Below are 26856 nucleotides of genomic sequence, written 5' to 3' on the forward strand. Positions count from 1 at the left end.
CACACTTTGTTGTATATGCCGCAACATGAGATCGCTCTTCCCAATGAGTCCCCTGCCTAGGTGGCCATACTGTAAGTGTTTGAGGTGTCAAAGAAATTACCAGCAAAGCAGAAGGGAAAATGTGTAATCGTCTCACCTATTAAGGTCACACTCCTCGGATCAATTTACATGACGAATGGGGATTATTGTATAAGGTGCTGTGATGTGGGTTGTAATTTCCCCCAAAGGGATGGACCTGATAGTATTTTATAGGCAGCCATTGAATGTATAAAGTGCTGTGAGATTGTGGTGGAGGTAAAATGCTATAGAAGAAGAGATGAGATAAGAAGTGAGCTGTGGGGGGCAGAGGACAGTGCTGACCTAACAGCTGAAGGAGTCGACCTTCATCTTATCCTCTCTGGATGTTAATGTGACGCAGGGTGTGCTTTAATATCAAAGACGTACTGTCAGCATGGCCTCATTGTATCTAGCATTGTTTTTATCATTGCTTTGTTGTATAATTGTATTCAACGCACTGTAAACATGGGACCTCATACTGTGGATCTACTATAAAGGAGTATGTTGATATTGTGTGGTCAGTTTAGCAAGATGTGCTGCAGATAAAACCAAGCACAACACAGTGCTATATGTATCACTGTAAATAGGTAACAGTGTAAAACCTGAAACAAACTCAATAACCGGCTGTGTGTGGCCCTGTATGTGTATAGTCCTTATTAGATTTTGCATGTGAGAAGCCCAGAAACACAGAGACTGCTTCCCTCTTTTAACAAGCTCTTAACTTAGTAGAGGGGAAATGGGAGTCGGTCAATTTCAAAATGTGTACAGTTTTAGACTTAATTCTTCTGTGTGGGTTTTTAGTCTCTAAGCATTATGTCTTCTTCGCTGTCTTAACTCAAGATAATGGTTATACTGCAGAAGCACTGACTGTCCATCTGTGCCTGGAAGCACAAGTGCACACATTAGAAAGGCAATTAGCTAGATTGTGCTGATAACGTACACATTATTCACTTGAAAAAGATGATGATGGACCATCCTGCAGAACTAGATAAAAGGTTAAATTCACAGTTCTGGTGGAATGCTGCTGTGTAAATAAATTTCAGGAGCAAACTGGCTTGAACACTGATATATTGACTGCAATTTATTAATTTGAATAATAATTTTCTGTGACTTGTTTTTTTCTTGACAGAAAAAAATAATACCAAAATGGTCTGGAGATTTATCGCTAACAAAAGTAATCGTTAGTTCCAGTCCTATTTTTAAAATGCAGTGTTTTGTCTAACCAACAGTCCAAACCCCAAAGATATTGAAGACTTGGAAAACCAAGCTTGAACCAGTGAACTTTTGACGTTTTTGCTCAAAACATAATTTACAGTGAATAACTAAATCTGTGTGTCATAAGACGGCATCAGTTTTTCCGGCTGCCTAATTTTGCGTCTTTGGATCTAAACTCGGTTGGACTTCTTGTGTTAATCACACTGTACTGTGTCTGTCTTCCAGAGCGCAGCAATGGAGGAGACTGTCATTTGGGAACAGCACACAGTAACACTACACAGGGTAGGTGTCGTCCCTCAGATGCTTTTTACATTGGCCCATGTTGAAACTTGTCCTGGTCCCAGTATCTCTATGCTATCTTTGCTTGCGCCCCCCTCCTATTTGAAAAAAAAAATACTGATTTTGTGTATGTTTTGTAATACTGTAGATTTGATTAAGAGTCTCAATGGCATATGTAAAGTTGACCTTTCTTTTGTCAGTCAGCTCTGTCAGACCTTTGTATAATGTTCAGGATTTTAGTCTGCTCAGACTGCTAAATCAACATCCTAATCTATGTTTCTCTGTGTGCAGGCACCAGGGTTTGGCTTTGGGATAGCCATATCAGGAGGTCGGGATAACCCTCATTTTCAGAGTGGCGAGACCTCCATTGTCATCTCAGATGTGCTGAAAGGAGGCCCAGCAGAAGGCCTACTGCAGTAAGATTTTGTTCTATTAATGGAAGTGCGGTCAGATTTCTAGTTATTCGTATTAAATTACCCTTCCTGCTCCAGAAAGACTCCAGCATGTCTCGTATCTCTGTGTCCCCTCTCTAGGGAAAATGACAGAGTTGTTATGGTCAATGCTGTCTCCATGGACAATGTGGAGCACGCGTATGCAGTCCAGCAGCTTCGTAAAAGTGGGAAAATTGCCAAAATTGTGAGTGTAAAATTCCCATTATGAATTCCTTTAGGAAACTATTTTGAGTATTTTGTGGTTAGTTGTTGAAAGTAAAACTAAAGTCAGGAACTACAATGTGTTGTCATATGTATATTAAAATTAATGTATGGCATTTAGACATTTCTTATATATTTCACAGTTAATTAATGGAGAAATATACATGATTGATTCTTCTTACTGTAACTGATCTCATATCTCATTTCCTTTGGCCAGACAATCAGGCGGAAGAGGAAGGTGCATGTCCCCATGGGCCGCCTAGGGGAGAGGGAAACTATGTCAGAGCATGACGAGGAGGAGGACAGCTATGATGAAGAGATATACGAGACGCGGAGCGGACGCAGCGGCGCTTACAGTGGTGTGGGCGGGGCCATGGGCAGGCGCAGCGGGCGGAGCAGCGGGCGAAGGGACCGCGAACGTGAACGCAGCGGCTCGCGGGAGAGAAGTCTCTCCCCACGCTCAGACCGCCGCTCACACAACCTGCCCCCACGTCCCGCAAAGGTCACACTTGTCAAATCCCGCAAAAATGAAGGTGAGGCTCACAAAGTCGGGCTTAACAAAAAGGAAGGCAACGTTTTTTGAGGTAATCCAGGAAATCACCTGCCATTTTATTTACCCAACTATTACCAGACAGCCAGCCTTTAAGGAGAGACTAAGAGATCCAAATCAGCATTGATCAACTGCCAGAGCAAACAAAACTTGCCAGCCACAGCAAAATCCAAGTTTCCTCAAGTAAATCTAAGTAAAAGAGCAATTAATCGTCTTTACTCAGTACTGTTAATCCAAGTGGGAGCAGCAGCTTGACAGTAAAGTGCAGTCAGTGCGGTGTGGACACGTGAACTCTGTGCTAACATGGTCTTTGTTGTTGTCGTTCACTTTGTAAGCAGAATATGGCCTGCGCCTGGCCAGCCACATCTTTGTCAAGGACATTTCCCCTGAGAGCCTGGCAGCCAGGGATGGCAACATCCAGGAAGGAGATGTTGTTCTGAAGGTGAGGAAGAGGGAGACAAGAAGCCTGGTGAACATTTCATATCATATCATAAAATACTAAACATGAATAAAAAGATTGAAATTACATTACATTATTAGTTTTTTTTCCATTTTTGTATTGATGAAGATGGAGAGAAGAATTGTTATTGTAAAAGAATTGACGAGTACTCACTGTACTGATGTGTTAGTCTATATTTTCTACAGTCTAATGTTGCGTAACAGCACTTACAGTTGCAGCTTGATCTGCTTGATGTAGCTCAGTTCTTTTAACAGCTTTATGTAGCTTTTTGTGCATAACTGTAGCTGTTCTGAATCAATTGTTTCTCACATCCAGCCCTCTCACACATCATGTTACTTTCATTAAAAGCCAGCACTTAGGAAATAAAAAGCTTACTCAAATGATTAAAGGAAGAATTGTCAAAATGATGTGCAAGTTAGTAATGGACAGCTCATTCTGAAGCTTACAAATGGATTTGACCCTGACAGATATAATCAATGTTGCACTTAATTTGCATGTGATCTTGTGCTTTAACTTCTCATATGACCATTTAATTGGGTTCAAATGTGAAACAAAGACCTCTTTATTTGATGTATCTTATTTTGAATTGAAATGATCTGTCTGTTCTTTGTTTTGCCATGCCTAATAGCTTCTTTCTCTGATTATCTCAGATCAATGGCACAGTGACAGAGAACCTCTCCTTGATAGATGCCAAGAAGCTCATAGAAAGGTCAAAGGGCAAGCTAAAAATGGTTGTTCAGAGGGATGACAGGGCGACCCTGCTGAACATCCCTGACCTCGATGACAGCATTCCTTCAGCCAACGCCTCCGACAGAGACGGTGAGAGTGGTGTTAAGTCTTAGATTCAGCTGATATGGGGTGCAGCTGAAAAGCCAGACTTGTGTCAGTGTGTTTGAGTCAGAGTGTATTTCAGAATTCAGTCATTGAACAGTGGCTCTTGTTTGATCAGACATTTCAGATATCCATTCTATGGCATCCGACCAATCCAATCGATCACATGACCGACATCGTAGAAGCCGCTCTCGCTCTCCAGACAGAAGATCTGAACCCTCAGACCACTCCAGACACTCGCCCCCACAGATCAGCAATGGCAGGTAAAGACCATCCGTCACAAATCTATATTTTAGGCAACAGTGTAAAATTATAATCTGTCACTTTCATATAGATTCAGTTTGTGTTTATTTCTGCTACTTTCTCTCTCCACTTGATATAAAAAGGAGCAATCGACTACCAACAATAATTAAGATTTCAACTTTAAAAAATCCAAGAACAAATTGATATCTCAGTAGGGAAAAATTATTTGACTGCAAACTGATCAGAAACACCACAGCAGTGACAAATTACCACTTAAGATGTTACTAATATTAATAAAACTAGATTATTACAACCACTTAATTGGCCATGTTTTTGGCTTTTTTATGCATTTTTATTGGATACTACAGATAGACAGGAGAGAGAGAGGGTATGACATGCAGTAAAGGGCCGTGGGTCGGATTTATACACAGGCCAAGGACTCAGCCTACAATGGGGCACACGCTCTACCGGGTGAGCTAGAGGTCGACCCTGTTTTCCATATCAATAATGTAGAGCTAAAACAATTAAACAGAAAAATATGTGTTTTGATAATCAACTTATTTTTTAGGTTTGGGAAAACAAGCAATTTGATGACATCACTGTAAGCTTTTAGAAATTGTGATGGTCGCTGTTTACTATTTTATTATTTTTTTTAAAACAATGATTAATTGAGAAAATATTCAGCAGATTAATTAATAGTTCAAACATTTTTTTCAGCCCTATATTAATATTTAAAAAAAGCTTTTATGTAAGTGATCTGGTCATAATGTATGTGCTTCTATTTATCAACATTTATTAAGACAGGCTTTTTTTTGTTTAAGGTTGTGAAGGATTTTCGATTTTATGTTTGGGTTAATACCAGCCATCAGCCCATTCAGCAATTCTGTGCCTGTAACCTTGTTTGAAAGTACCTCATTAATTCTTCATCTCAACTCAATAGCGCACCAGAGTTGTTCCCCTTTCACACTGCTTATTGACCCGAGGAAAATATATGTCAACTGTTAAGCTGCAAAAGAGACATTCTTGGTCAAAATTAGGGTCAAAACTCTACTTAGTGTAAAAGTTCATTGCTCAACCTACAGTACAGGCCAAAAGTTTGGACACACCTTCTCATTCAATGCGTTTCCTTTTTATTTTCATGACTATTTACATTGTAGATTCTCACTGAAGGCATCAAAACTATGAATGAACACATATGGAATTATGTACTTAACAAAAAAGTGTGATTCTCCAAAGTAGCCACCCTTTGCTTTTTTATTAATAAGGGGAAGAATTCCACTAATTAACCCTGACAAAGCACACCTGTGAAGTGAAAACCATTTCAGGTGACTACCTCATGAAGCTCATTGAGAGAACACCAAGGGTTTGCAGAGTTATCAAAAAAAGCAAAGGGGGGCTACTTTGAAGAATCTAAAATATAAGACATGTTTTCAGTTATTTCACACTTTTTTGCTAAGTACATAATTCCATATGTGTTCATTCATAGTTTTGATGCCTTCAGTGAGAATTTACAATGTAAATAGTCATGAAAATAAAGAAACACATTGAATGAGAAGGTGTGTCCAAACGTTTGGCCTGTAATGTATATTACTGCGTGTCTGGAGGTTAATGTCCTTTGTGATTTTGAAACAAAGCATTTTTTTTATTCAACAGTTTCAAAAACTGCAAATTTGTTTGAACTGGAAAAGTCTTGATGGTGAAGCTATATGCCAAACACAGGAAAACTGCATTGCAAAAAGCAAGAATGCTTATAAGAACAGTCTCACCAACACTCACTTAATGAGATTTGTCTGCCCTTTTTATTCCCTTTTATACGTCAACAGCTGGAGAATACCGTAAGTTTGTGACCATTACTCAGTGTGAGTAGTTACTAATAATAGTGGTAGTAAATCCTGAATAGATTTAATGTAGATTAATAGACAAGTAGGTCTCGTTTTAGGTGTTAGGACTTTAACGAACAAATCACTAATTTTCAAATGTATAATTTCTCTATTGGAACGATGACTATAACAGCAAATTATTACTTAATGGAATATTGCTGGAGTGATGCTTTACAGCATCAATTATTCAGTGACACATCTTGTTTTGACTTGAGATGACAGAGTCCTGTGAAAGTGTCACTGGATCCTTGTGTCTATTGAACGTTTTGCTTGGCAAACAGCAAGTTTGGCACAACGACAATATGGCTCCAACAATGAAGGAACAAAAGAATGTCTCCCCTTTTACATGTGTATGAGCTTTGGTAAGCTCTTTCTTTATGTCTGTGGATGTCTGGCTTGATTTTGCTCTATTTCGGTTGCAATATATATTTTTGGGGCAATATTCACCAAGATTCACTAAGATGCCAAAACCAACAATATGTTGTAATAATTTATTTATGACACATCTAGGCTACTGGAGCACATTTTAATAAGTATTTTAATTAGCAGAAAGGAGATGCTGGGACAGGATGTTATCTGAACCTGGATCTGTGACCTGTGACCTTTTTTTTCAGTTCAGGAAGTTGGCAGTTAAAAGTAGGGCCTCCTCCTGGATAGGTTGAAAAAGAAGTTTGTTCTTCTGCAGCCAGTTCAGAGTCCTGCATGGTTACTGTGAATACAGCCTGTGAATAAAAGCAGTATCTTGCCAGTAAAGTTGTGCCAGTGAGCAGCCTTGTGAGTCAGAGCCATAAAACCTGCTTTGCCTACTATTCCCGTCTGAATACTAATTTTCAAACACAACAGGATTGTCAGCATTTATCAAAACACAAGGAAATTCTGTCATCATTTACTGACTCGTAATTGGCCAGGGTCACTGTGTATCAGTTTACGTGGCCTAACTGGCATCGAAGTCAAACCTTTGCTGGTCTACAGCCAGAGCCACACAGTAAAATTCACCTGGAGGACAGAATCCACTCTGACACCTTTAGATAAGCTGCTCTAAAAATAGAGCATAAAAGAGTGGAAAGACAAAGTGGTGACCTTCAGGATTAAGATTCAGCCTCAGGCACGAGAACGTTCCTTTTACCTGTTTTTCCTTTCTGACTGCAGACAGGAGAAAATTTCACCCACTCTGGGTTTTGTGTTGAGTTGTTTACGGCCTGTAGTCAAGATGTAGCCTTAAAGCTCCCCGGTTGCCTCCAAGCTCTACATCTCCAGAATACACTATTTATAATCTTACATATTCCTTTTTATAGAGAGAAATCGTACAAAAACATCTATTTTTGTCTGCAGTCACAAAAGTCGTGATGACGACCGGATCTCGAAGCCGGCTTCAACGCCAGTGAAGCTACCAGAGGAGGTTCCTCTGCCCAAACCAAAGGAGTCGGCTATTGCTAGAGAGGAGAAAACGCTCCCACCACTCCCAGGTCAGACACAAATCAGCTATGAATCATTTTGTGTAAGACACCCATAATTTGTGTCTTGTACCTGTGAGCAAATACAACATGTTGGTGTGGGTTTCCCTGTCCATCATAAGCAGTACAACATTAAATGATTTCATGATGGTAAAATGAAATCCTGTTTGAACCAGTCATTTTTGCCCTTTTTAAAAGCACTATCAGAAAAAAAGTTAGATCCAGACGCCTGCTGAGCCTGGCTGAGTTTGCCTGGAGCCAAGTGAAAATAAACCGTATGAGTTGATCGTGTCTGACGTTCCTCCCCAGCCTGCAGCACTCTGCTGCCTTTCTGTTTGACCTCTCTGCTTAGGACACTCTGTGCCTTGAGTGTGTGTGTTTATGCGCAAGTGTCTGTGCGATAACACTTTGCCTGTGTGTGATTTTGAACAGTTGTGTTCTGTCTTTAGTGTACTTGTTCTCAGTCTAACATGTGTCTGTAGTATTGTTAGATTGTGACTGTGTTTGAGGGAGTATTCCTTTGTTTTTAAACATGTTTTACATGTTCATCATCTATCTTCATCAATAACCTGAGTTTGTGTTTTTGTTCAGAGCCCAAGCCAGTGTATGCTCAGCCTGGACAGCCAGATGTAGACCTGCCAGTCAGTCCCTCTGATGCCCCTGTGCCAAGCGCTGCCCATGACGATAGCATCCTACGGTAATATTTACAGTATCATATGTCCCACCATCAAATATTAAAGTCTTCTTAAAATCTACAAAACAAAAACTACTATGTGAGTCACCTCACTCCATAAGTTCTCAGTTCACTTCATTAAAAAGAGAAGGCAACCGTGTGGGAGGAATTTTAACTGCAGTTCACATAACAACAGCAAATCTTTGAGTAACTGGTCACAGTTTTCAAAATGCTCCCTCAGTTATCTAACTATAAATTGAGGACCCTCTGTGTGTGTCTGTGTGTCTTTCGAACCAATCCGAGCACAAAACATGTTACACGCAGCAAGCTGTTGTACGAGGCTCTGTACAGCAGCGGGGTTGCTACATCCTTAGCGGGCTCATTGATTTTGCGGTTCACCAGCTCTGGCTCTCTACCAACTAAATTTCCTTCACTTTCCTGGAGTTTACGAGCATGCGCGGAAAGTCTACAGGAATATCGCAACTCTTGTGTGAGGTTGCCATACTAACTTTCACCACTAAAAACGTATAACGTTAATACCTCCGTTAAAACAAGCAAATAATATGCCTATTTGAATCTGATGTTAAGTACACCTATAGCTCCTTGACACAAGGTGAAAATATGTGATATATTAAAAGAAGCCAACATTAGAGCTGTAACAATTCAAAATGTTACTGTACAATTAAAGCTATAGTGCGTAGTTTCTGTCGCCCCCATGAGGAATTCTAAGTAATGATAACAAAACTGTCGGCACGTCCACATGATACAAGCCTTCCTTGATCGCGCACAGACCCACCCCTCCCCCATGCAGTTGCTAGTAGCCAAGGAGGACACGTAGGATTACAAAAACATGATGAACTCTTCAGAAAAGGTAATTATCTTCAGTCAAGTTTCTGGACGACACAATCTTCTGAACATAGCCATACTGAGAAATACAGAGAGATTTGTGTGGCGCTGATAGTCTTAATTAGCTTTGTAGCAACTCATTTGGCAATGGCTTAATTGTAACGGACATCGTTAATATGAAAACGTTACGCACTAAACCTTTAATCGTCGCAGAAATAATTGCGATTAACAATATAATTGTCTCTTTCAGTCAAATTTTAAAATACTTTAGTTACTTTTTCAAACAAAAACAAGTTTTGAATGAACCCCAGGTTACATATTTTGGTTATACCACTGTAATGTGACCCAGATTACAGATTACATCACTGGGTGTAATCTGTAATATTAATAACACAAGTACACATCCTAGGAAGTAAACCACACCTCTTTATTATCATAAAACATTGTATTGTTTTTAGAGATTGTCAGCTCCGATACTGCCTAAAACGCTGGTATCGGTATCGGGAAGTACTGGAGTTTATGTAACGATCCGATACCACGTAATAAAGCCCTAAAGAAAATCTACGTTAAAGTAGTTTATTTATGTTCTTTTTCTGTTATAACGGACTGTCAAACCGCATAATAAAAGAAAGTTCTGTAGCATTCATTGTTTGCGTTTGTTCATGTTTCACAAAGAGTTTAACCTGAGCCAGACCGACAACAAAGATAGAAATCATATCACATCCATACAGGGATAGTAGCATACAGCTGTTAAAACATAATAAAATATATGACACACTGGTATTGGATCGGTATTCGGTATCGGCCGATACGCAATTTCAAGTATCTGAATCGGTATCGGGAACCAAAAAATAGTATCGGGCCATCTCTAATTGTTTTCTTAAATGACCATAAAATTGACTATTACCATCAACATGTCATTAGGACTAATGTTAATAATTAATTGCGTTTAAACAAAGAAATGTTGATTATGTAAAATAATTGTGATTAGACAATTATGTAATAATTGTTACAGGCCTAGCCAACGTTGCATGCATTACTAGAATCATTATAAACTACGATGTTGTTTTCATCCTGCCATTCTGTTGAACTGTGACTGTGTTAACATTGAAGTAGCTGAAATAAAGCCACTGAATGCTGTTGAGCCAAGATCTGGTTCTGGTGGTTGATTAATGCATATTTTTGCTGATTGGCTCTCCTATTGGGCCAGATGGGTGGTGCATGGCACACCGCCATGAGTCCATGAGGCAAATGTGATTACTCCACATTTAAATTTGTGAAGTTTTGTGAGTAAAATCTAAATCTGCAACGTAACCAGTAACATTTCTCTGTCAGGTAAATGTAGTAGTACAATGTTTTCTTCTGAAGTAGAAGTACACAGTAAGTCAGTGGTATCCAGTGGGGTTGCATATTAAGTGCTTTGGGGTCCCTCTAAGTTATTTTGGGGTACAATGGATCTGGAGAAAGCTACAAGCAGCAATACCACTGGCCAAGCAATCAGCTCTACCAAACAGGCACGTTTTTAAATGGCCACTGTCCTAGTTTGGCTCCCAAAAGACATAGATTTCAATGCTGTTAAAAAAAAATTGTATTTTGTGGCATACAGTGGTTTCCTGGCAATTTGAATAAGCAGCTTTGAATATGACTGGATGCACAACTATCAGTGTTTGTGTGTGAGACAAATGGTTTACTGTGGTTATTTTTGTCTTCAGCAAAACTATTGAAATGTATTAAAATGTTCTGTAGGATCTTCTGTAATCTCACTGAAGAGTAAACGGTCCCAACAAAAGAGAAACCTGGCTTCCATTCAAGAGTCACTCAACTATTCATAAATTGAATTTTGCATTGGAAGGAGGGAAATGCCATCAAATGTTGTCATGTCAAAGAAAATCAGCCTAACTATTGTCTGTATTCCCCTCCCTCAGGCCAAGCATGAAGCTGGTGAAGTTCAAGAAGGGGGAGAGTGTGGGGCTGCGGCTGGCTGGGGGGAATGACGTGGGCATCTTTGTAGCCGGAGTGCTTGAGGATAGCCCAGCTGCTAAGGAGGGCCTGGAGGAGGGCGACCAAATTCTCAGGGTGAGATACTTTATTTTTAACACAGCAAGTGTATCACCTGACAGCTGAAATCAAGTGGTTGTTTTTTAATTTAAGAGTTGTTGTAAAAATTTGTTTGCAAGGAGTTACATTTCCTAAACTTAGAGCTGATATTAAATGTCACAAAGGATCATTTTTTTCTTCTCCTTGTTTTTACAATAGGGAACTGATAGTGTCTGTAAACAGCCATGTTTTATGGGGTATGCATCCTCAAGCTCTTCCCTTTTTTATTCATGGTTTTACACACTGGCAGCTCCAAAATTCCTGTACCTCCAGGCTGGTCTCTTAGCAATGGCCCCGAGGGAGCACACACAGAAAACCGTGTTTCCTTTCGCTGTGTTCGTCCCATTTCCTCAAAGTCATATATCTCTCTGTTTGTACCTCCTCCTCCTTTTTCCAAGTATAAAGAGGAATGGCTTGAGTTTTTGCAGTGCAGTAAAACCTGCAGTTACCCAGGCAATACTGAGAACAGGAAGAGCTATGTAAACCTTTCTCTAAATGGAGATTCACACCTCCAGTCACCCACGCTTTGAACAATGAAGCCCACTCCTTTACTTAAGCTTAGAAGTACTCGACAACACGGAAGTTATTTTGTCAAAAGCATAAAGCAGTAACCTCTTTGTTCCCTAAATTTCAGGTAAATAATGTAGATTTTGCAAACATAATCCGAGAGGAGGCGGTGCTGTTCCTCCTTGACCTTCCTAAGGGTGAAGAGGTCACCATTCTGGCCCAGAAGAAGAAAGATGGTAAGTGAAGTGAGTAAGGAGATGAGACAAGAGATTAATTTATATCTGTCACATTGGCCCAATGTTTCTGACTCGCTCTCTCCTGTTCAGTGTATCGGCGGATCGTGGAGTCGGATGTTGGCGACTCCTTCTACATTCGGACTCACTTTGAGTATGAGAAGGAATCTCCGTATGGGTTAAGCTTTAACAAGGGTGAGGTGTTCCGTGTGGTGGACACCCTCTACAACGGGAAACTGGGCTCCTGGCTGGCTATTCGCATTGGCAAGAACCACCAAGAGGTGGAGAGGGGCATCATCCCCAACAAAAACAGGTGAGGACATCCTGACATCCTGACAGACACACGTCTGCTTTGGCTTGAATTGTCAGTTATCTCAAAGAGTGACATGCTTGATAAATGTCAGTCCCCCTATTTATATTCAATTTGGTATGATAATCATTGCCATATATTGTCCTTAGGTATTGGCAGAGTTAAGGTTAGCTTTGCCAAAATTATGACACATCCATTAGCTTGTGTTACATTAAGAACTGTCTCTTTCTGCCCTTGATCAACAGAGCGGAGCAGCTGTCCAGTGTGCAATACACTCTCCCCAAAACAGCAGGGGGTGACAGGGCTGACTTCTGGAGGTTTCGTGGTCTTCGCAGCTCAAAGAGGAACCTGAGGAAAAGCAGAGAGGACCTCTCTTCTCAGCCTGTCCAAACAAAGTTCCCGGCTTATGAAAGAGTTGTACTGAGAGAGGGTGAGGAATCTAACATCTAATCTAATCATCTAATATGTCAGTGTGAGACTGAAGCTGCATTCTGAGTCTGTTAATATTTGTATTCTTTTGTGCAGCTGGTTTCCTGAGACCTGTGGTGATATTTGGGCCGATCGCTGATGTTGCTCGAGAAAAGCTCTCCAGAGAAGAGCCCGATCTTTTTGAGCTAGCAAGTATGTTTGTATGTATTATACTGCACATACAGTACATTGTAGATCAGTTGATTGTGAACATCAACTTACACTAAACGTTTTAGTACTTAAAAATGTTTTCTTCATAAATCCCTCTAACCTTGTTTCCAGAGAGTGAACCGAGAGATGCTGGAACAGACCAGCGTAGTTCAGGAATCATCCGTCTTCACACCATCAAGCAGATCATTGACAGAGTGAGTATGCCTCCTTATAAACAGCATTGTAGGTTTTTAGATTATTTTGTCAGAGATACATTTTTAATCCCTCCTCTTTCCTGTCTTTATCTCATGAAGGACAAACATGCTGTCCTGGACATTACGCCGAACGCTGTGGACAGGCTGAACTATGCTCAGTGGTATCCAATTGTAGTCTTCCTAAATCCTGATACTAAGCAGGGTGTGAAGAACATGAGGACCAGACTGTGTCCAGAGTCCAGGAAGAGTGCCAGGAAGCTCTATGAGAGAGCCATCAAACTGAGGAAGAATAATCACCACCTGTTCACCAGTGAGTGTGCAGAGAGTGTAAATTGTCTTTTTTACATGTTTGATTCTTTATGAAGTGACTGTGACTAAAAATGATTCTCTTTTAGCCACCATCAACTTGAACAATATGAATGACGGCTGGTATGGAGCTCTGAAAGAAACAATCCAGCAACAGCAGAACCAGTTGGTGTGGGTGTCAGAGGGCAAGGTGAGAGACGGTTTTTTCATTCCATTTCACTGAACAATATTTTTTGATTCCTGTTAGTCTGACTGAGCGACACTGAGATGATCATTTCTCTGCTCTGCTAAGGCGGATGGCACTACAGAGGATGACTTGGACATCCACGACGACCGTCTGTCCTACCTGTCGGCGCCAGGTAGTGAATACTCCATGTATAGCACGGACAGCCGCCACACTTCTGACTATGAGGACACCGACACAGAGGGTGGAGCATACACAGACCAGGAACTGGATGAGACTTTGAACGACGAGGTGGGTCTTCCCACGGAGCCCGCCATCACCCGCTCTTCCGAGCCTGTGCGAGAAGACCCACCTGTAATTCAGGACACCCCTGGTTACCCTGGATACCAGCATCCTGTGCAGCCTGACCCAGCCAGTCGCATTGACCCTGCTGGGTTCAAGATGGCCGCTCCGCAACAGGTAAAGTTCATATCTAGCTTGGCAGGCAGGCCACTGCAGGCTGCATCCTTCAGAGATGGATGAATGGCCAGAAGTACTGCAGAGCTGAGGAATAGCTCCTTTGTGTTCAGTGTTGTGTCCTGACCTTTGTTAAGATTAAATGTCCTTTGCTAAGTGATAAACTGGTAATAAGTAATTTAGAAGCTACTGGTATGCTATCTACTAACCACATTCTCTGGCTGGTGTAAAACTGATTCAGTGTAAGGAAGAAGATCATGGTGTTGCGGTGAGCTGTACTTTGTGTGCCCTAGGCAGGCTGTGTTATAAATGTCTCTTAACAATACTTCACAGCAAGATGAGGCTGCTCTGCCCATGCCCTCGTTGCCTCCGACGGTGGTAGCGCCTCCTGCTGTTGAGCAGCCTGTACAGCTTGAGGGTATGCACCTTGAGGAGCCGCCTGCTGCAGCCGCAGCTCCTCAGGCTGATTCACTTAGCAGCCCCAGCCCTGCCCCTGAGCTTATTCAGCCCCCACCACCACCACATGAACCCCACCCGTCTGGACCGCCTGGTCCAGAACCAAAGGTACCCGCTGTTGCACCAGCCTCTTGGACCGGGCCTGGGCCCCAGCCTGCTGTTTTAACTGCCTGTCTTCTCGCACATGCTTTCCACTCGCTCTCTGCATGACATGCCCACACTGTGTGACTCACTGAGCCCACTGTGTGCCTCTGGCTCCCAGAGAAAATGTGTGACAGACTAGTCCACATGCACCACAGTGGGCTGGGAGACCAGAAGGACTGGCACATCTGAGTCTTTGACCGGGGTGAAGACATCCACAACCAGCCCTAACTGTTGCCTTTTACTTCCTTTGCATGGCTCCTAATGTTTTTGGGTTCCTTTCAGCTTTAACTCTCTTCTGTAGATGAACGATAGTAGCACTTACAGTGGCATCGTAATGTGTTGTCTGTTGTAGTGCCAGTAGTTTGACGTTGCACTAGATGCAAACTGAATGTTGGTTGCATGATGAAAGCTAACCTGCAGACAGTACTCTTGGTAATGATTTCTATCAAGCATTTCACCCTATGGAAAAAAAAAACTTACATCAGCAGATTAGCACACTGCATTGTGTCTTCTGTTTAGTAGTTTTGTCCTGAGTAGATGTCAACAAATGAATCCTCCTCCATAGGAAGTACTTTAACTAAATTTGCTGTCTACAGGCTACACATCATATGTTTGAAATGAGGCCTTTCAGAAATGTGCAAAATGCTTGTTAGTTCCCTATTTATAAAATGTGTTATTGTGTAAAACCCAGCTGTGTCCATATGGATTATTATCATCATTCTTGAGAGGCATCTTGTCAAACAGGCATTCAAAACACTTTTTGAATAACGGACAAAGGTTTGCTTGTGTAATTGCACTTGAATTTACCTTTTTATTTAATTGTATGGTAGAAGGATGTATTTTGTAATGATTTGGTCAATGTTATACATGTTCAGTTCTTCAAGGTTTCAGTTTATATTCCAGTATTGCATTTAATCTTTAAATTATTCTTAATCTGGTGTTGGGAAAGCATTTTTCCCTGACTGCATTCTGTCCTCCAACCTGGTGATTGTTAAAAACTCAAAATAATGTCGATATAATGGATGTATTCATTCTGTGTTTCTTCACAGATGTACAAGAAAGATCTGTACAATATGGAGGACCCTGTGCGAATCAACCATGGCCTGAAGCAGTCTTTGAGCTACAGTCACCAGCCGCCGTACCAGGACAAACAGCCATACCGTGAATACGACCACCCGCCTTACGGATACGATGGAGGCGGGTACACAGAACCAAAGCCTCACAACACTGACTCACACCTGCACTACGACAACCGTGTGCCTCATTACAACGAACAGTGGCCCCCCTATGACCAGCAGACCTCATCCTCCCAGCCCGCAGGGTACCAGCCGGGCCACCAGCAACCCATGGGCTACAACCCACGATCCCCCTACGACGACGGACCAGGGAGGGACTACAGCCCCCCTCAACCGCGTTACGATGAGGCCCCACCAGTGGGCTATGATGGCAGACGACGCCACAGTAAACCTGGGCCCATTCGTTATGATGAACCCCCACCCCCGCCCCCTGCTGGCTATGATGCCCGCTCTCCTTATGAGGCAGAACCTCACGGCTTTCCCATTAATTCACCTCGATCGCCGGAGCCCCCAAAGCAGTATTACAGTGACTCTGGTCTGAGGCCCACCTACGTTTCTGGGCCTCCAAACCGGGGTTTTAAGACAGGGATGCATGACCCTATGATGAACTCTGAACCCACAATTCCACTCCCTAAACCAGAGACCCTGCAATCTCCAGGTGAGCCAGCGATCACTCCGGGCTCCAAACCCCTCCCTCCTCCGCCACGGGAAGACCTGGACGAGGACCCGGCCATGAAACCACAGTCGGTGCTGAACAGAGTCAAGATGTTTGAGAATAAACGGTCGGTTTCTATGGACAGGGCTAAAGAAGGCGGAGAATCAGCACTCAGGGTAAGTTCTTCACAGAGGTGTACAGCTGTCACCTCATTGGGTCAAACCTGTGCTATTTATGCTCTAAAGTCCAAAGTAACTTCATCACAGTTATAAGGATTGCTAACAAAGATTGCTAACGTAGTTAGAGTAGTTTCCAAATGGAAAATTGCATGTCAAACACTCAAAGAGGTAGATAAGAAAATAGAATAATAAAAACATAAATACCTAAAGCTTAACAAGAAACTTAACCTAAAATGAACTAGAACCATAATGGGTCATGTTAGGTTAAATGGCAGAAAGGAGTCATTGGCCCAATCCCAAAGTGAGCCCTGAGGACTAAGGACTAAGGACTCACAGACTTAATTGATCTCAGGTACTAAGTGAGTGAGTGTGTGAGGCCACATGGGCTCAGATAGGTAGGAATGGGATCGGGACAGCACTTCACGAGATCACATGTTACCTTGGCGACGTTTAATAACAAAGATGTTGCTGACACTTGCCGGTTTGGGAATTTTCATTTTAAGTTTGTTGCTTTCCACACGGCCAAGGCCCAGGAGACGGCTACCTGATTCCAAACTTTTGTTTTACAAGCTGGACAACAGGTTGCTCTGTTCGCTTGGGTCGGGGGTGTTCTCCCGCTATTGTTTACTTCCGTAATTTCCGGTTTCCCTATGGTCTCCCGCGGTGAACGCCAACGTCAACTTTGAACTGTGGGTAATTCCTTTGGGGTGAAGTCTCCGCGATGCAGACTCACGGAAAGGGCTCGGTAAGTGTGTACTCAAACCCTCACGCCCTTTGAAATTCCACATTGGGACAACCCTAAGCCCTTACGAATTTCGCGAGAACGTGCACTAAAGTCCGTGAGTCTGTGAGTCCGGACTTTGGGATTGGGCCTTTCTTACCTATTAAAGATGTTTAACAATTTCTACCTGGATATTTAAGTATTTCAAAGCAGCACGAGATAACCAAAAAGCTCCACAGAAGCCAAATGGTATTTTCACAAACTACAGATGCATCAGTCAAAAAACTGCAGAATGAGACTTGAAACTGCAAGCTTGTTTTAGTAAAATACTCTTACTATTACTTTTTGTAATTGTGTGGCCTGTAAGATGTCAGGCTAGATATCTATGTGCATGCAATCCATTCATGTGAACAAAATCTGGATCAGATGCAAGAAGCACTGAAGAGATGCCCTTCCTTTGCTTTTCAGCCTGCAGATGTTCCTAAACCTGTAAGTGCACCTGGCCCAGTCCTCAAAGCCAATTCCCTCAGCAACCTGGAGCAAGAGAAATCCACCTATAGGTATGTAGTCCTCATTACAGCACCCCAGGCTGCAGAGTAGGTGATTGAAGGACAACTCTGAGATCCTTGCTAAGGATTCATTGGAATTTATTTATTGCTGTTTGAGCTCCACCTAGTGGACACAAGTCACTTTGCAGCATGCCAGACTCTGGTTCGGTGTGCAAAGACACAAAAGGCATCCAAAGGCCAACCATGGTCATTAGGAACATCATAGTCTCCCATTGCCAGACCTATCTCCACAGCGCTGTGGAGTAAGGTCTGGCTACATCACAGATACTTTCTAGGAAAGGAGGAAAAAACGCTCTGGGTTGTTTGCATTTACTTAAACCAATCATAATCCAACGACGGCGGCTCTGCAAAATTGTCTCAGGAAGGAACTTGTTTTGGTGGAACATTTGCACCCTGCAAAAGAAAATGCCACATGCAGTTAACTGTACACACAATACAGTAATGTGAGCTATTTAAATTAGCTGGATACATGGTAAAACGTAATTTCCTTTTACCAGTGTATTGCAATGTGAACTTAGTCCGTAGCAATTCCTGACAATCGGTCATAAAACGTCCCAGTTAGAGAGTAAATGATGTAAACATATTCTTTGTAAATCTTTACAATCATTCCCCGAAAGAACCAAGCAGACCTGCCTTATTGCATGACTCAACTTTCTTTCCAAACTTGCTATTTGTGGCGTGTAGCCTTTGTTGTTTCCTGTAGCGAAAGGGATTTTGACACACAGATACCAGCAGGGAATGGGCAAAGCCGGATGCTGGATGTCCGGCTTGTCAGGCTTATTTTGGCAATATACTTCCTTTGCTTTGATCCAGACTAGGAATCTCATTTCTCCCTATTGTGAGAAGGTCAGCACTAGTCTCAGTGTCCGTGTGAGCTCCTCACCTTGTCTGGGATATTCAGATTGTTTTCAAACATAACTTCTTGTCATTGACTCGTCTTCAAATGAGCGCACTGTTAGCAACGTCAAGACTGAAATGGCACTTAGGATTTATGAGGTTTCTTTCATCAGAACGTTGTGCAGCGGGCCAATCCTACTGTCTGTCCCTACTGTTTAAATCTCTGCAGCTGTTTTAGTTGTTTCTTTTTTGCTTCCTCTCCAGGGCCCCTGAGCCACAGAAGCCCCATTCTAAACCCCTGGATGATGTCGTGCGTTCCAACCACTATGACCCAGATGAGGATGAGGAGTACTACAGGAAGCAGTTGTCCTACTTTGATCGCCGTAGCTTTGACAGCAAGGCCATGGGCCAACCCAGTCCTGGCATGAACCGCTTCCACGATCTGCCCAAACCAGCTCAACTATCCTACCCATACAACCGGTATAACTGCACACCTTATGTCAGCACTGGTTGCTGATGTACACAACTCCTGGGGTCTCATTTATAAAACTGTGCATAGGATCCTTACTAAAAGTGTACGTACGTCCAAAAGCCCAAAATGGCGTACGGCAAAAAACAATTCTGATTTTATAAAACCGTGTGAACGCACACCTGTAAGCAATGTTCCCTTTATAAATCACAGATTACCCACAAGTGTGCATACGTGGATCAGCCTCTTATCCGCCGTGTACACACCCATTTTTAACCATAAATAGTCAATGCAAAGCACCTCACGATTGCTGATCAGTAGGTTAATGACCCTGGCACTTGTTCTTTCGTTATGCCGAATCATGACTGGCGGAGAAAAGACAAAAAACTTCTCAGACGTTCAGGAATTGCTGCAAATTGAATTATAATTTCGGCCTGTTCTCGCAGTGTAGGGAAACCCTGATCTATAGACTACCTATATTAATAATGCCTTAGTGATAAAGTTGAAGATTATATATAATCTTTATATATAAAAAAACACTTGGCTGTCTGACATTTCCCTCTGGCAATTCAGTTCATAGATCCAAGAGCGCAGCTTTAGGGAATTTAAATCGGCATATTAGCCAGTCATCGTCATGGTCCCTGAAACCTCTTTTCTCTCCTGTTTCTTCCATTGGCGTAGTCCTCCTGCAGTGCCAGCAGTGCCATCATGCAGCATTACGTGCGGGGGTCACCGCAGTATTTATATGTTTACAACAATTTGTGATTGTAGACACCTTGCCAAAATCACAGCATCAACTAGTGGTATCCCCCACCCCGAGATACAATTTGAAGACGAATGTATTATAGGCAAATGCAATTTTCTTCACGCAGGTTTTGTCACGAACAGTATTAATGTTCGGAGTTTGCGTGGAGAACCGCACATTCTCCCAAGTTTGATTTTTATAAATCACAACCTTTGCGTGGGAAGTGCCGTATGCACATTTTCAGCCCCATTTTGTGCGTATGCCACATTTATAAATGAAACCCCTGAGCTCTTTAGTTACACCAGCTGCAGACTCATGATTGTTTTTGTTAACTGTATTGTTTGTGTCTACCTACTACAGAGTTGAGTCTGTAGAGAAGGTTAGTCCAGTGGAAAAAAGATATGAACCCCTGCCCCAAATCAGCCCATCATCACAGTATGGGCCCCCCGTGTCTGCCATCCCACCCAACACACTGTCCAAGCTCAGCCCCAATGACGGTAAGCTTTTGCTACTTTTCCTGCCTGACTCTCTTCATCATGTACTTATCTAGTGTACATTATTGACATTTTAGAGATACAAAGATGTGTCGCTTCTACTGTTCAAGGCTGCGACTAAGGTATTGTTTTTATTATTGATTAATCTGCCAATTCCTTTTTCAATTGATCAGTTCGTCTTTTGGTCTATAAAATGTTCTTCACAATTTCCTTTAAGCCCAAGGTGAAGCCTTAAAGGGGTGATAGAATGATTATATAGGGTATTTCACACTATTCCTTATGGTCTCTTAATAGGGTATGTAACATTGGTTGGGCTGAAAATGGCCTGGTTGATATTTTATTGGCCCTTATGCATCCCTGTGTTTTGGCCCAATTTCTAACAAGAGCTTTTCTTCCAAATATGGTATGCTCATGAATATTTAGATGAACTGCGTGCTGATTGGTTGAGCGAATCCCCATACACACACATTGGAGACGAGACAGTAGGTCTCATATTTCAGACACTGCAATGTTTCATTACCAAATTCACTTCTGAGACTTTTTTAATGCGAGAAATCAACATACAAAGCTCAAATATGGGCCGTTTTATGAAAAATTTATGGCTAATTGCAAATTTGTTAAGACGTGTCAGACTTTAGGAGCTCCACACAGTCTGACGAGAAAGCGGCAGCCTGCTGGGCTCCATACCCAGGTCAAAGTCACAGTTTGTGGATTATTGCACTACCGGGGCTCCGCGGAGCTGGGCAGCTGCCGGCATAACTATAATGTATTTACAGTTTGAATTTCGTCACAGCACTTATATCACAGCTACCCCAAGGCATTTTTGTGAACGTGAGGAGTCTTGTTAGGAGGAGCAACTAGCTAGCTATGTGTCCTATTCAATACAATGGGAAAAGATTGCGGCTAACTAGCTACACTTTTGGCATAACTATAGTATATTTACACTTAGAATTTTGTCACGGCATGTATATCACAGCTACCAAAAGGTCTTACAAAGCTTAGCTAACACTTGTCCGATTTCAGTTTAATGCATTTTTGTGAATTTCAGAGGTCTCGTTAGGAGGAGGCTAGCTAGCTCCCGTTGATGGACTCCAGCTCACCGCGGGCTCTATCAATGAGACAAGAGGCGTTTATTTCCCCAATCGTTTGTTTAAATAACTCAACACATATCCATTATAAGATTAACTGGAACCTGCGGTAAGAGATTGCGGGCGTATGGTCACACACCGGCCATTTAGCAGGAAGAGGGGAGGGAGAGCAGCGAGCTGCAGGCCCTGGAGCTCTGTCAGGGCAGCGGCGTTTGGTAGTCCGATGTAGCAGGCAGCACTAGGGTTGGGTACCGTTTGGATTTTTATGATTCCGATGCCGAACCGGTACTTTTAAAACGATTCCGATTCCTAACCGATTCTTGAAAAACTGAAAACTATTTATTTATTTTTTTTATTGAAAATTATTTAAATTTTACAATATATTAACGTTTTAAAGTACTTAAATATATAATAAGTAAACCTAAGTCACAACACATAACTACAATAATTTAACAAATAACAGTTACACTTTTAACAAGTAACAACAAAATAAATGTTGTTGAGTTGGTATGCCAACCAGCTTCAAACTTTAACAGCATATTTGCCTTCTCTGGCAAGATACTACACCTCTCCTGACTTATGGCATGTCCTGCACAGGAGAACACTCTCTCAGATGGTGTCCAAGAGGCCTGTACACACAGGTAGGAGTTTGAAAGGGCAGACTCCCCCACCACCAGGCTACAGGGTCTTGTCCTGAACGATAGACTAGCAGAGCAAGTGTAATATGTTTACTAGCGATCACGTGTAGTGAATGGTTAATATGCTTTTACGTCTGTTTTGGTGATCAGTAACATTTCCGATAGCTAGCGGCACACTACAGAGAAAGTGTGATATTTGTACGTCCGTTTCGGAGCGTGGTGGTTCGTTGAGATTTGCCCGTTTTCAGAGGCAGTTTCAAATTGTGAGATTTGCAGAGGAAAGATGTGTCATTGGGATATTGAGGTTTTATGTATGTCCTATTTACCCACCAAACTGTCATTTTTCAACTATGACAAGGTAAAATCGGTTTTGCGTTCTATCACCCCTCTTAAATTATAATATATAATTAAATATAATGTTGTCAATGTTAACAATACAGTTTTATTGTGCTTACTGTAAATGCAACGAAAGCCTTATCCAAAAAAAAATCTAAAGTGCAAGAATATAATAGTTTGGCAAAGACTGTATTTTGTGACTGTATCTTCCTTCATACGTTTTCAGTGAACTCCATACCAGAGCCGTTGAGTTCACCCAATCCTAAACCCGAGCTCCCAGCTCTCTGGCCGGCCAGCAGGGACGAACCCGCACCAGGTGGCTACCTGCCCCCGAGGGGCCTCCCCGACAAATTCCCGGTCAACGGCACCGATGCTGCACCCCCTAAGACGCTGGGTGCTCCTGCTCCAACTAGCTATAACCGCTACGTCCCCAAGCCGTACACCAGCTCAGCCCGGCCCTTTGAGCGCAAGTTTGAGAGCCCCAAGTTCAACCACAACCTGCTGCCCAACGACACACAGGTGAAGACGGACCTCCTCAGTAAGCCCACTGTGGTGAGCAACAGCGGTGGGAAGCCTCAGCTGTCACCACAGCCCATGGATCACGACAGTGGCCTGGACACCTTCACGCGCACTATGGACAACAGGCCCAAATACCAGCACAATAACATCAATGCCATCCCTAGGGCCATCCCTGTAAGGTGAGAAACTCCTATATTTTCCCATTCAACAGCAGCAGGAAGTTCTCTGAGGGTAATTACTGAGCTGCTGAAAGACAGAAAGAGACTTGTTTGTTCACAGGGGGTTTGTTCTTGTGTCCTCTGCTGTGCATTATTCTCTGCCTACACTTTTGACTGATGATGCTGACTTCTGTGCCTCCGTCCCTCAGCCCCAGCACGCTGGACGATGACGACGAGGATGAAGGACACACAGTGGTGGCCACCGCCCGGGGGATCTTCAACTGTAACGGAGGGGTCCTGAGCTCCATCGAGACGGGTGTCAGCATCATCATCCCCCAGGGTGCCATCCCCGAGAGCGTAGAGCAGGAGATTTACTTCAAGGTGTGCCGGGACAACAGCATCCTGCCCCCCCTCGACAAGGAGAAAGGTCAGTCCTTTCTTTATATCCTGAAACAAACTACATCTGAGAGAAAAAGTTATATAATAACTGCTGTAAAAAAGGGAGTTTGTGACTTTCTAGTTTTAGATCTAATGCAGGATTTCACTGCATACATGTTAGGGGTGGGGGAAAAAGTCGGTACAGCACAGTATCGGGATATTTTCCGTGGCAATACTGTATCGATACACAGACGCCAAGTATTGATCTATTATTATATATGTATTGGTCAGTTTGTCTGCTTGACAATCCCATTTTGCAGCAATAAAATTGAAGTGAGATGAACAAACCGAGAAATAGATAGGGGACATCATTTGAAATTTTTGAAAAATAGGTAATTAATTACAAGATATTGCAGAATATTATATTTTATAATGTATGTAATATTATATAATATGTTTTAAATCGCAATATCGTATCGTGACATAAGTATCGGGAGGATATCGTATCGGGAGGCCCACCCCTAATACATGTACATGTTTTTTAAATGAATTCAGGATAAAGTTTCAGCAGTACATTTTATTGGATAATTGTAGATTTGATTTTGCCTACATGATCTAATATTTTATATATCTTGGACTAACTACGACTTTACACTTCACATTGATGCTGCTGTACAAGGAAACAAAAGCATGACCATATCTTTATGAGAAGAAGTATGAACGGGGGATATAAAAGCCCTAAAGAGATAGAACTAAATAAATAGCTGATTTACAGGCAAGACAGTGGTTTTGCAGTTAGAAAGTTATATTTAGAGGATTTCTTTTAATTAACATCAAGCACCAGGGGAGTATGGTAATTTAATTAACCTGGCAAGTCGGTTAACAGTTAATTCTCATTCACCATGAAGGCCTGGGAACAGAATCCATTTTGCCTCCTGATTGGGTAATAAATAATCCCTTTGTGCTGATTAATTCCTGCATGTTTAAGTCGTGGAATTTAAATCTTGTTGTGTATCCGTGCAGGAGAAACGCTGCTTAGTCCGCTGGTGATGTGTGGCCCCCATGGACTCAAGTTCCTGAAGCCGGTGGAGCTGCGCTTACCTCACTGTGCGTCTATGACCCCTGATGGTTGGTCTTTTGCTCTAAAATCCTCCGACTCCTCGTCGGGTACGCTGTCCTCTGTCCTTTTGGGGTCTTTGGGCTGGCTTTTGTGATTAGAGAGGAGAGTTTCTTTCGGTCTCATTTTAATCATCTCATCTGTTTTCTGTATTCCCCTCCCTTCTTCTTCATGCATGTGCTGTTTGAAGATTTGAGTTGTTTTCTTATTTTAATGCACAATGTAAACTGAAGAGCCTTGTTTTTCTCTAAATGTGGGCTTCCACACAGTTGTAATGAAAAAACAGTACAATACCACTAGAGCAGAAACATTTAGTTGAATAATAGATTTGAGCCAGTCAACAGAAAATGTCAGACATTACATAACTTCCAGCTCCTTAATTGTTGCTACTTTTCTTTGTCTTATATGGCAGTTAACTGAATGCCGGTGGGTTTTTGACTGTTGATCGGCCAAAAAAACAAGCTATACCAAGTGACTTGTGATGGCCATTTTTCACTATGTTCTGTCCTTTTTATAGACCAAACAATTAATTGACAATAATCAGCAGATTTATCGGTAATTAAAATAATCATTACTTCCAGCCTTGAATGCCTTTTACATGTATACTATTGTTTAACATGACAATTAAGTATTTTGAAGAGCAGCATGTTATAGATTTATATATCTTATGAATTTATCATTTCACTATTTGTTTATATGAATAGTCAATCATTAATGAATGCCTATTTATACTTAAAGTGGATATACATTAGGTAATTGTTTGTAAATTAGTATCATGACTTTATTTGAGGGGACAGAATTGAACCAGGTAACTTGTACTGTAATGGTGATCTTGTGTGAAACTGTGTCTTATTTAAGCTCAGTGATCACTTTATTGGGTACACCTACATTATGATGACCTATGATGCTGCAGAGATAATGTCGTTTTTCTATTCCACACGTTCTTCTTCCCTGTCAAAACCTGGTGCTTGTTACCCACAATGCAACTCAAGTTACTGTGTGCTAGTAGCAGCTAAGGTAGCCTCGAGCCACCAGCCTCATTAAGATAAACAAAGGCCGTTGTGTCGTGTACCAACATGTAGATTTTTGCATCTGACCACCAAAAGCAGCTACGTATTTTTATGAGAACCAGTGCTGCTGTGCTTTCAGAGAGGCTGATCAGATGCCCTTTTTCTTTGGAACTGGATTCTAGCTAATTTGGTGTCATATCACTTAAATGATCCATTAAGCATTAACTAATCCCATAACCTCATAGTAAGCAGCGGGAATTCCTTTCCTGCTTTAATGTATGCATTAAATCATCATCAGTCGCACATGTTCTTATTGAGACTTATTTTATTTATGATACATCTATCAGAAAAAAATCTCGTTTTGAGCATCTACTGTGTTTTTTCCTTTATTTTAAATAGAAAGGGAGGTGCTCCAGCAGCTGATATCATGTCTCTTATTTCCTGCAGGTGATCCCAAAACCTGGCAGAACAAATCTCTCCCTGGAGACCCAAACTACCTGGTGGGTGCAAACTGTGTGTCTGTGCTCATTGACCACTTCTGAAGAGGGCAACAGCTGGCCTGTTACTGAATGTGATAAACAGGGGACCTCAGTTGCCCCTGCCGTAGTCCCTCCACCGTGGCGGGGTGCACGATGCTCGATGAAGTACGAACCTGATACTCTCACGTTGTTTACTGTGCCCACAAATTAAAAAAGAAAAAAAAAAAACTACACACACACACAAGGAGAGTCGGAGGAGTCCAGCATCCCCAACGCTGTACTCTTGTTCTTTTCTTTCTTTCTTTTTTCCGGTGCTTTCAAGGCTTGCAAAAAATAAAGATTAAAACAAGTTATTTAAACAAAGGAACTGAAGTTGGAATGCATGACCAGTGCCACAGACTGAATAATCCGTTTTGACATTTTTAGCTAATTTTGTAAAAGGTCAGAGCGGTGCAAGAAAAAGGAGAATTTTGGAAACTCGTTTAATATTGCAATGGGATTTTTGCGTACTGTAAAAAAAAATAACACTCACAAACAGCAAAGTTGGTATATGCAAAACTTTTGTTTGTGAGTTCTGTGGTCATGCGTTTCACTCATGAAGGATCGCTGAGGACATGAGAAATGCTGAGCCCAACTCATGAAGGAAGACGTACAGTAGGCATCACAAAGATGAAAAAAATAATAAAGAAGAATGAAGGATTAGTATCAGACGCCCGTTTGT

At 41.9% G+C, this 26856-nt stretch overlaps 1 protein-coding gene across 20 annotated transcripts in view; it reads left to right on the top strand.

Moving 5' to 3' along the window:
- Nucleotides 1–26399, top strand: part of tjp1b (tight junction protein 1b) — a 73829-nt gene extending 47430 nt beyond the window's left edge. For 6 of the 20 annotated variants that reach the window (XM_039808993.1, XM_039809007.1, XM_039809003.1 and 3 more), the window contains 28 exons: nt 1498–1554; nt 1843–1967; nt 2085–2187; nt 2422–2737; nt 3090–3223; nt 3865–4033; nt 4164–4308; nt 6112–6123; nt 7501–7634; nt 8214–8319; nt 11067–11217; nt 11873–11981; nt 12072–12291; nt 12534–12718; nt 12814–12909; nt 13039–13121; nt 13221–13431; nt 13517–13617; nt 13720–14070; nt 14401–14631; nt 15717–16574; nt 17767–17858; nt 18969–19184; nt 20279–20415; nt 22701–23172; nt 23361–23578; nt 24553–24696; nt 26104–26399. In XM_039808993.1, coding sequence (XP_039664927.1) covers nt 1498–1554; nt 1843–1967; nt 2085–2187; nt 2422–2737; nt 3090–3223; nt 3865–4033; nt 4164–4308; nt 6112–6123; nt 7501–7634; nt 8214–8319; nt 11067–11217; nt 11873–11981; nt 12072–12291; nt 12534–12718; nt 12814–12909; nt 13039–13121; nt 13221–13431; nt 13517–13617; nt 13720–14070; nt 14401–14631; nt 15717–16574; nt 17767–17858; nt 18969–19184; nt 20279–20415; nt 22701–23172; nt 23361–23578; nt 24553–24696; nt 26104–26198 — 5271 coding nt within the window. In that variant the 3' untranslated portion in view covers nt 26199–26399. The remainder of the gene's footprint in view (nt 1–1497; nt 1555–1842; nt 1968–2084; nt 2188–2421; nt 2738–3089; nt 3224–3864; nt 4034–4163; nt 4309–6111; nt 6124–7500; nt 7635–8213; nt 8320–11066; nt 11218–11872; nt 11982–12071; nt 12292–12533; nt 12719–12813; nt 12910–13038; nt 13122–13220; nt 13432–13516; nt 13618–13719; nt 14071–14400; nt 14632–15716; nt 16575–17766; nt 17859–18968; nt 19185–20278; nt 20416–22700; nt 23173–23360; nt 23579–24552; nt 24697–26103) is intronic. The other 14 variants (XM_039808996.1, XM_039809004.1, XM_039808997.1 and 11 more) reach the window with 11 other exon arrangements.
- Nucleotides 26400–26856: the final 457 nt, after the last annotated feature.

This window comes from Perca fluviatilis, chromosome 8 (assembly GCF_010015445.1).
Source record: "Perca fluviatilis chromosome 8, GENO_Pfluv_1.0, whole genome shotgun sequence".
In the NCBI taxonomy this organism is placed as follows: domain Eukaryota; kingdom Metazoa; phylum Chordata; class Actinopteri; order Perciformes; family Percidae; genus Perca; species Perca fluviatilis.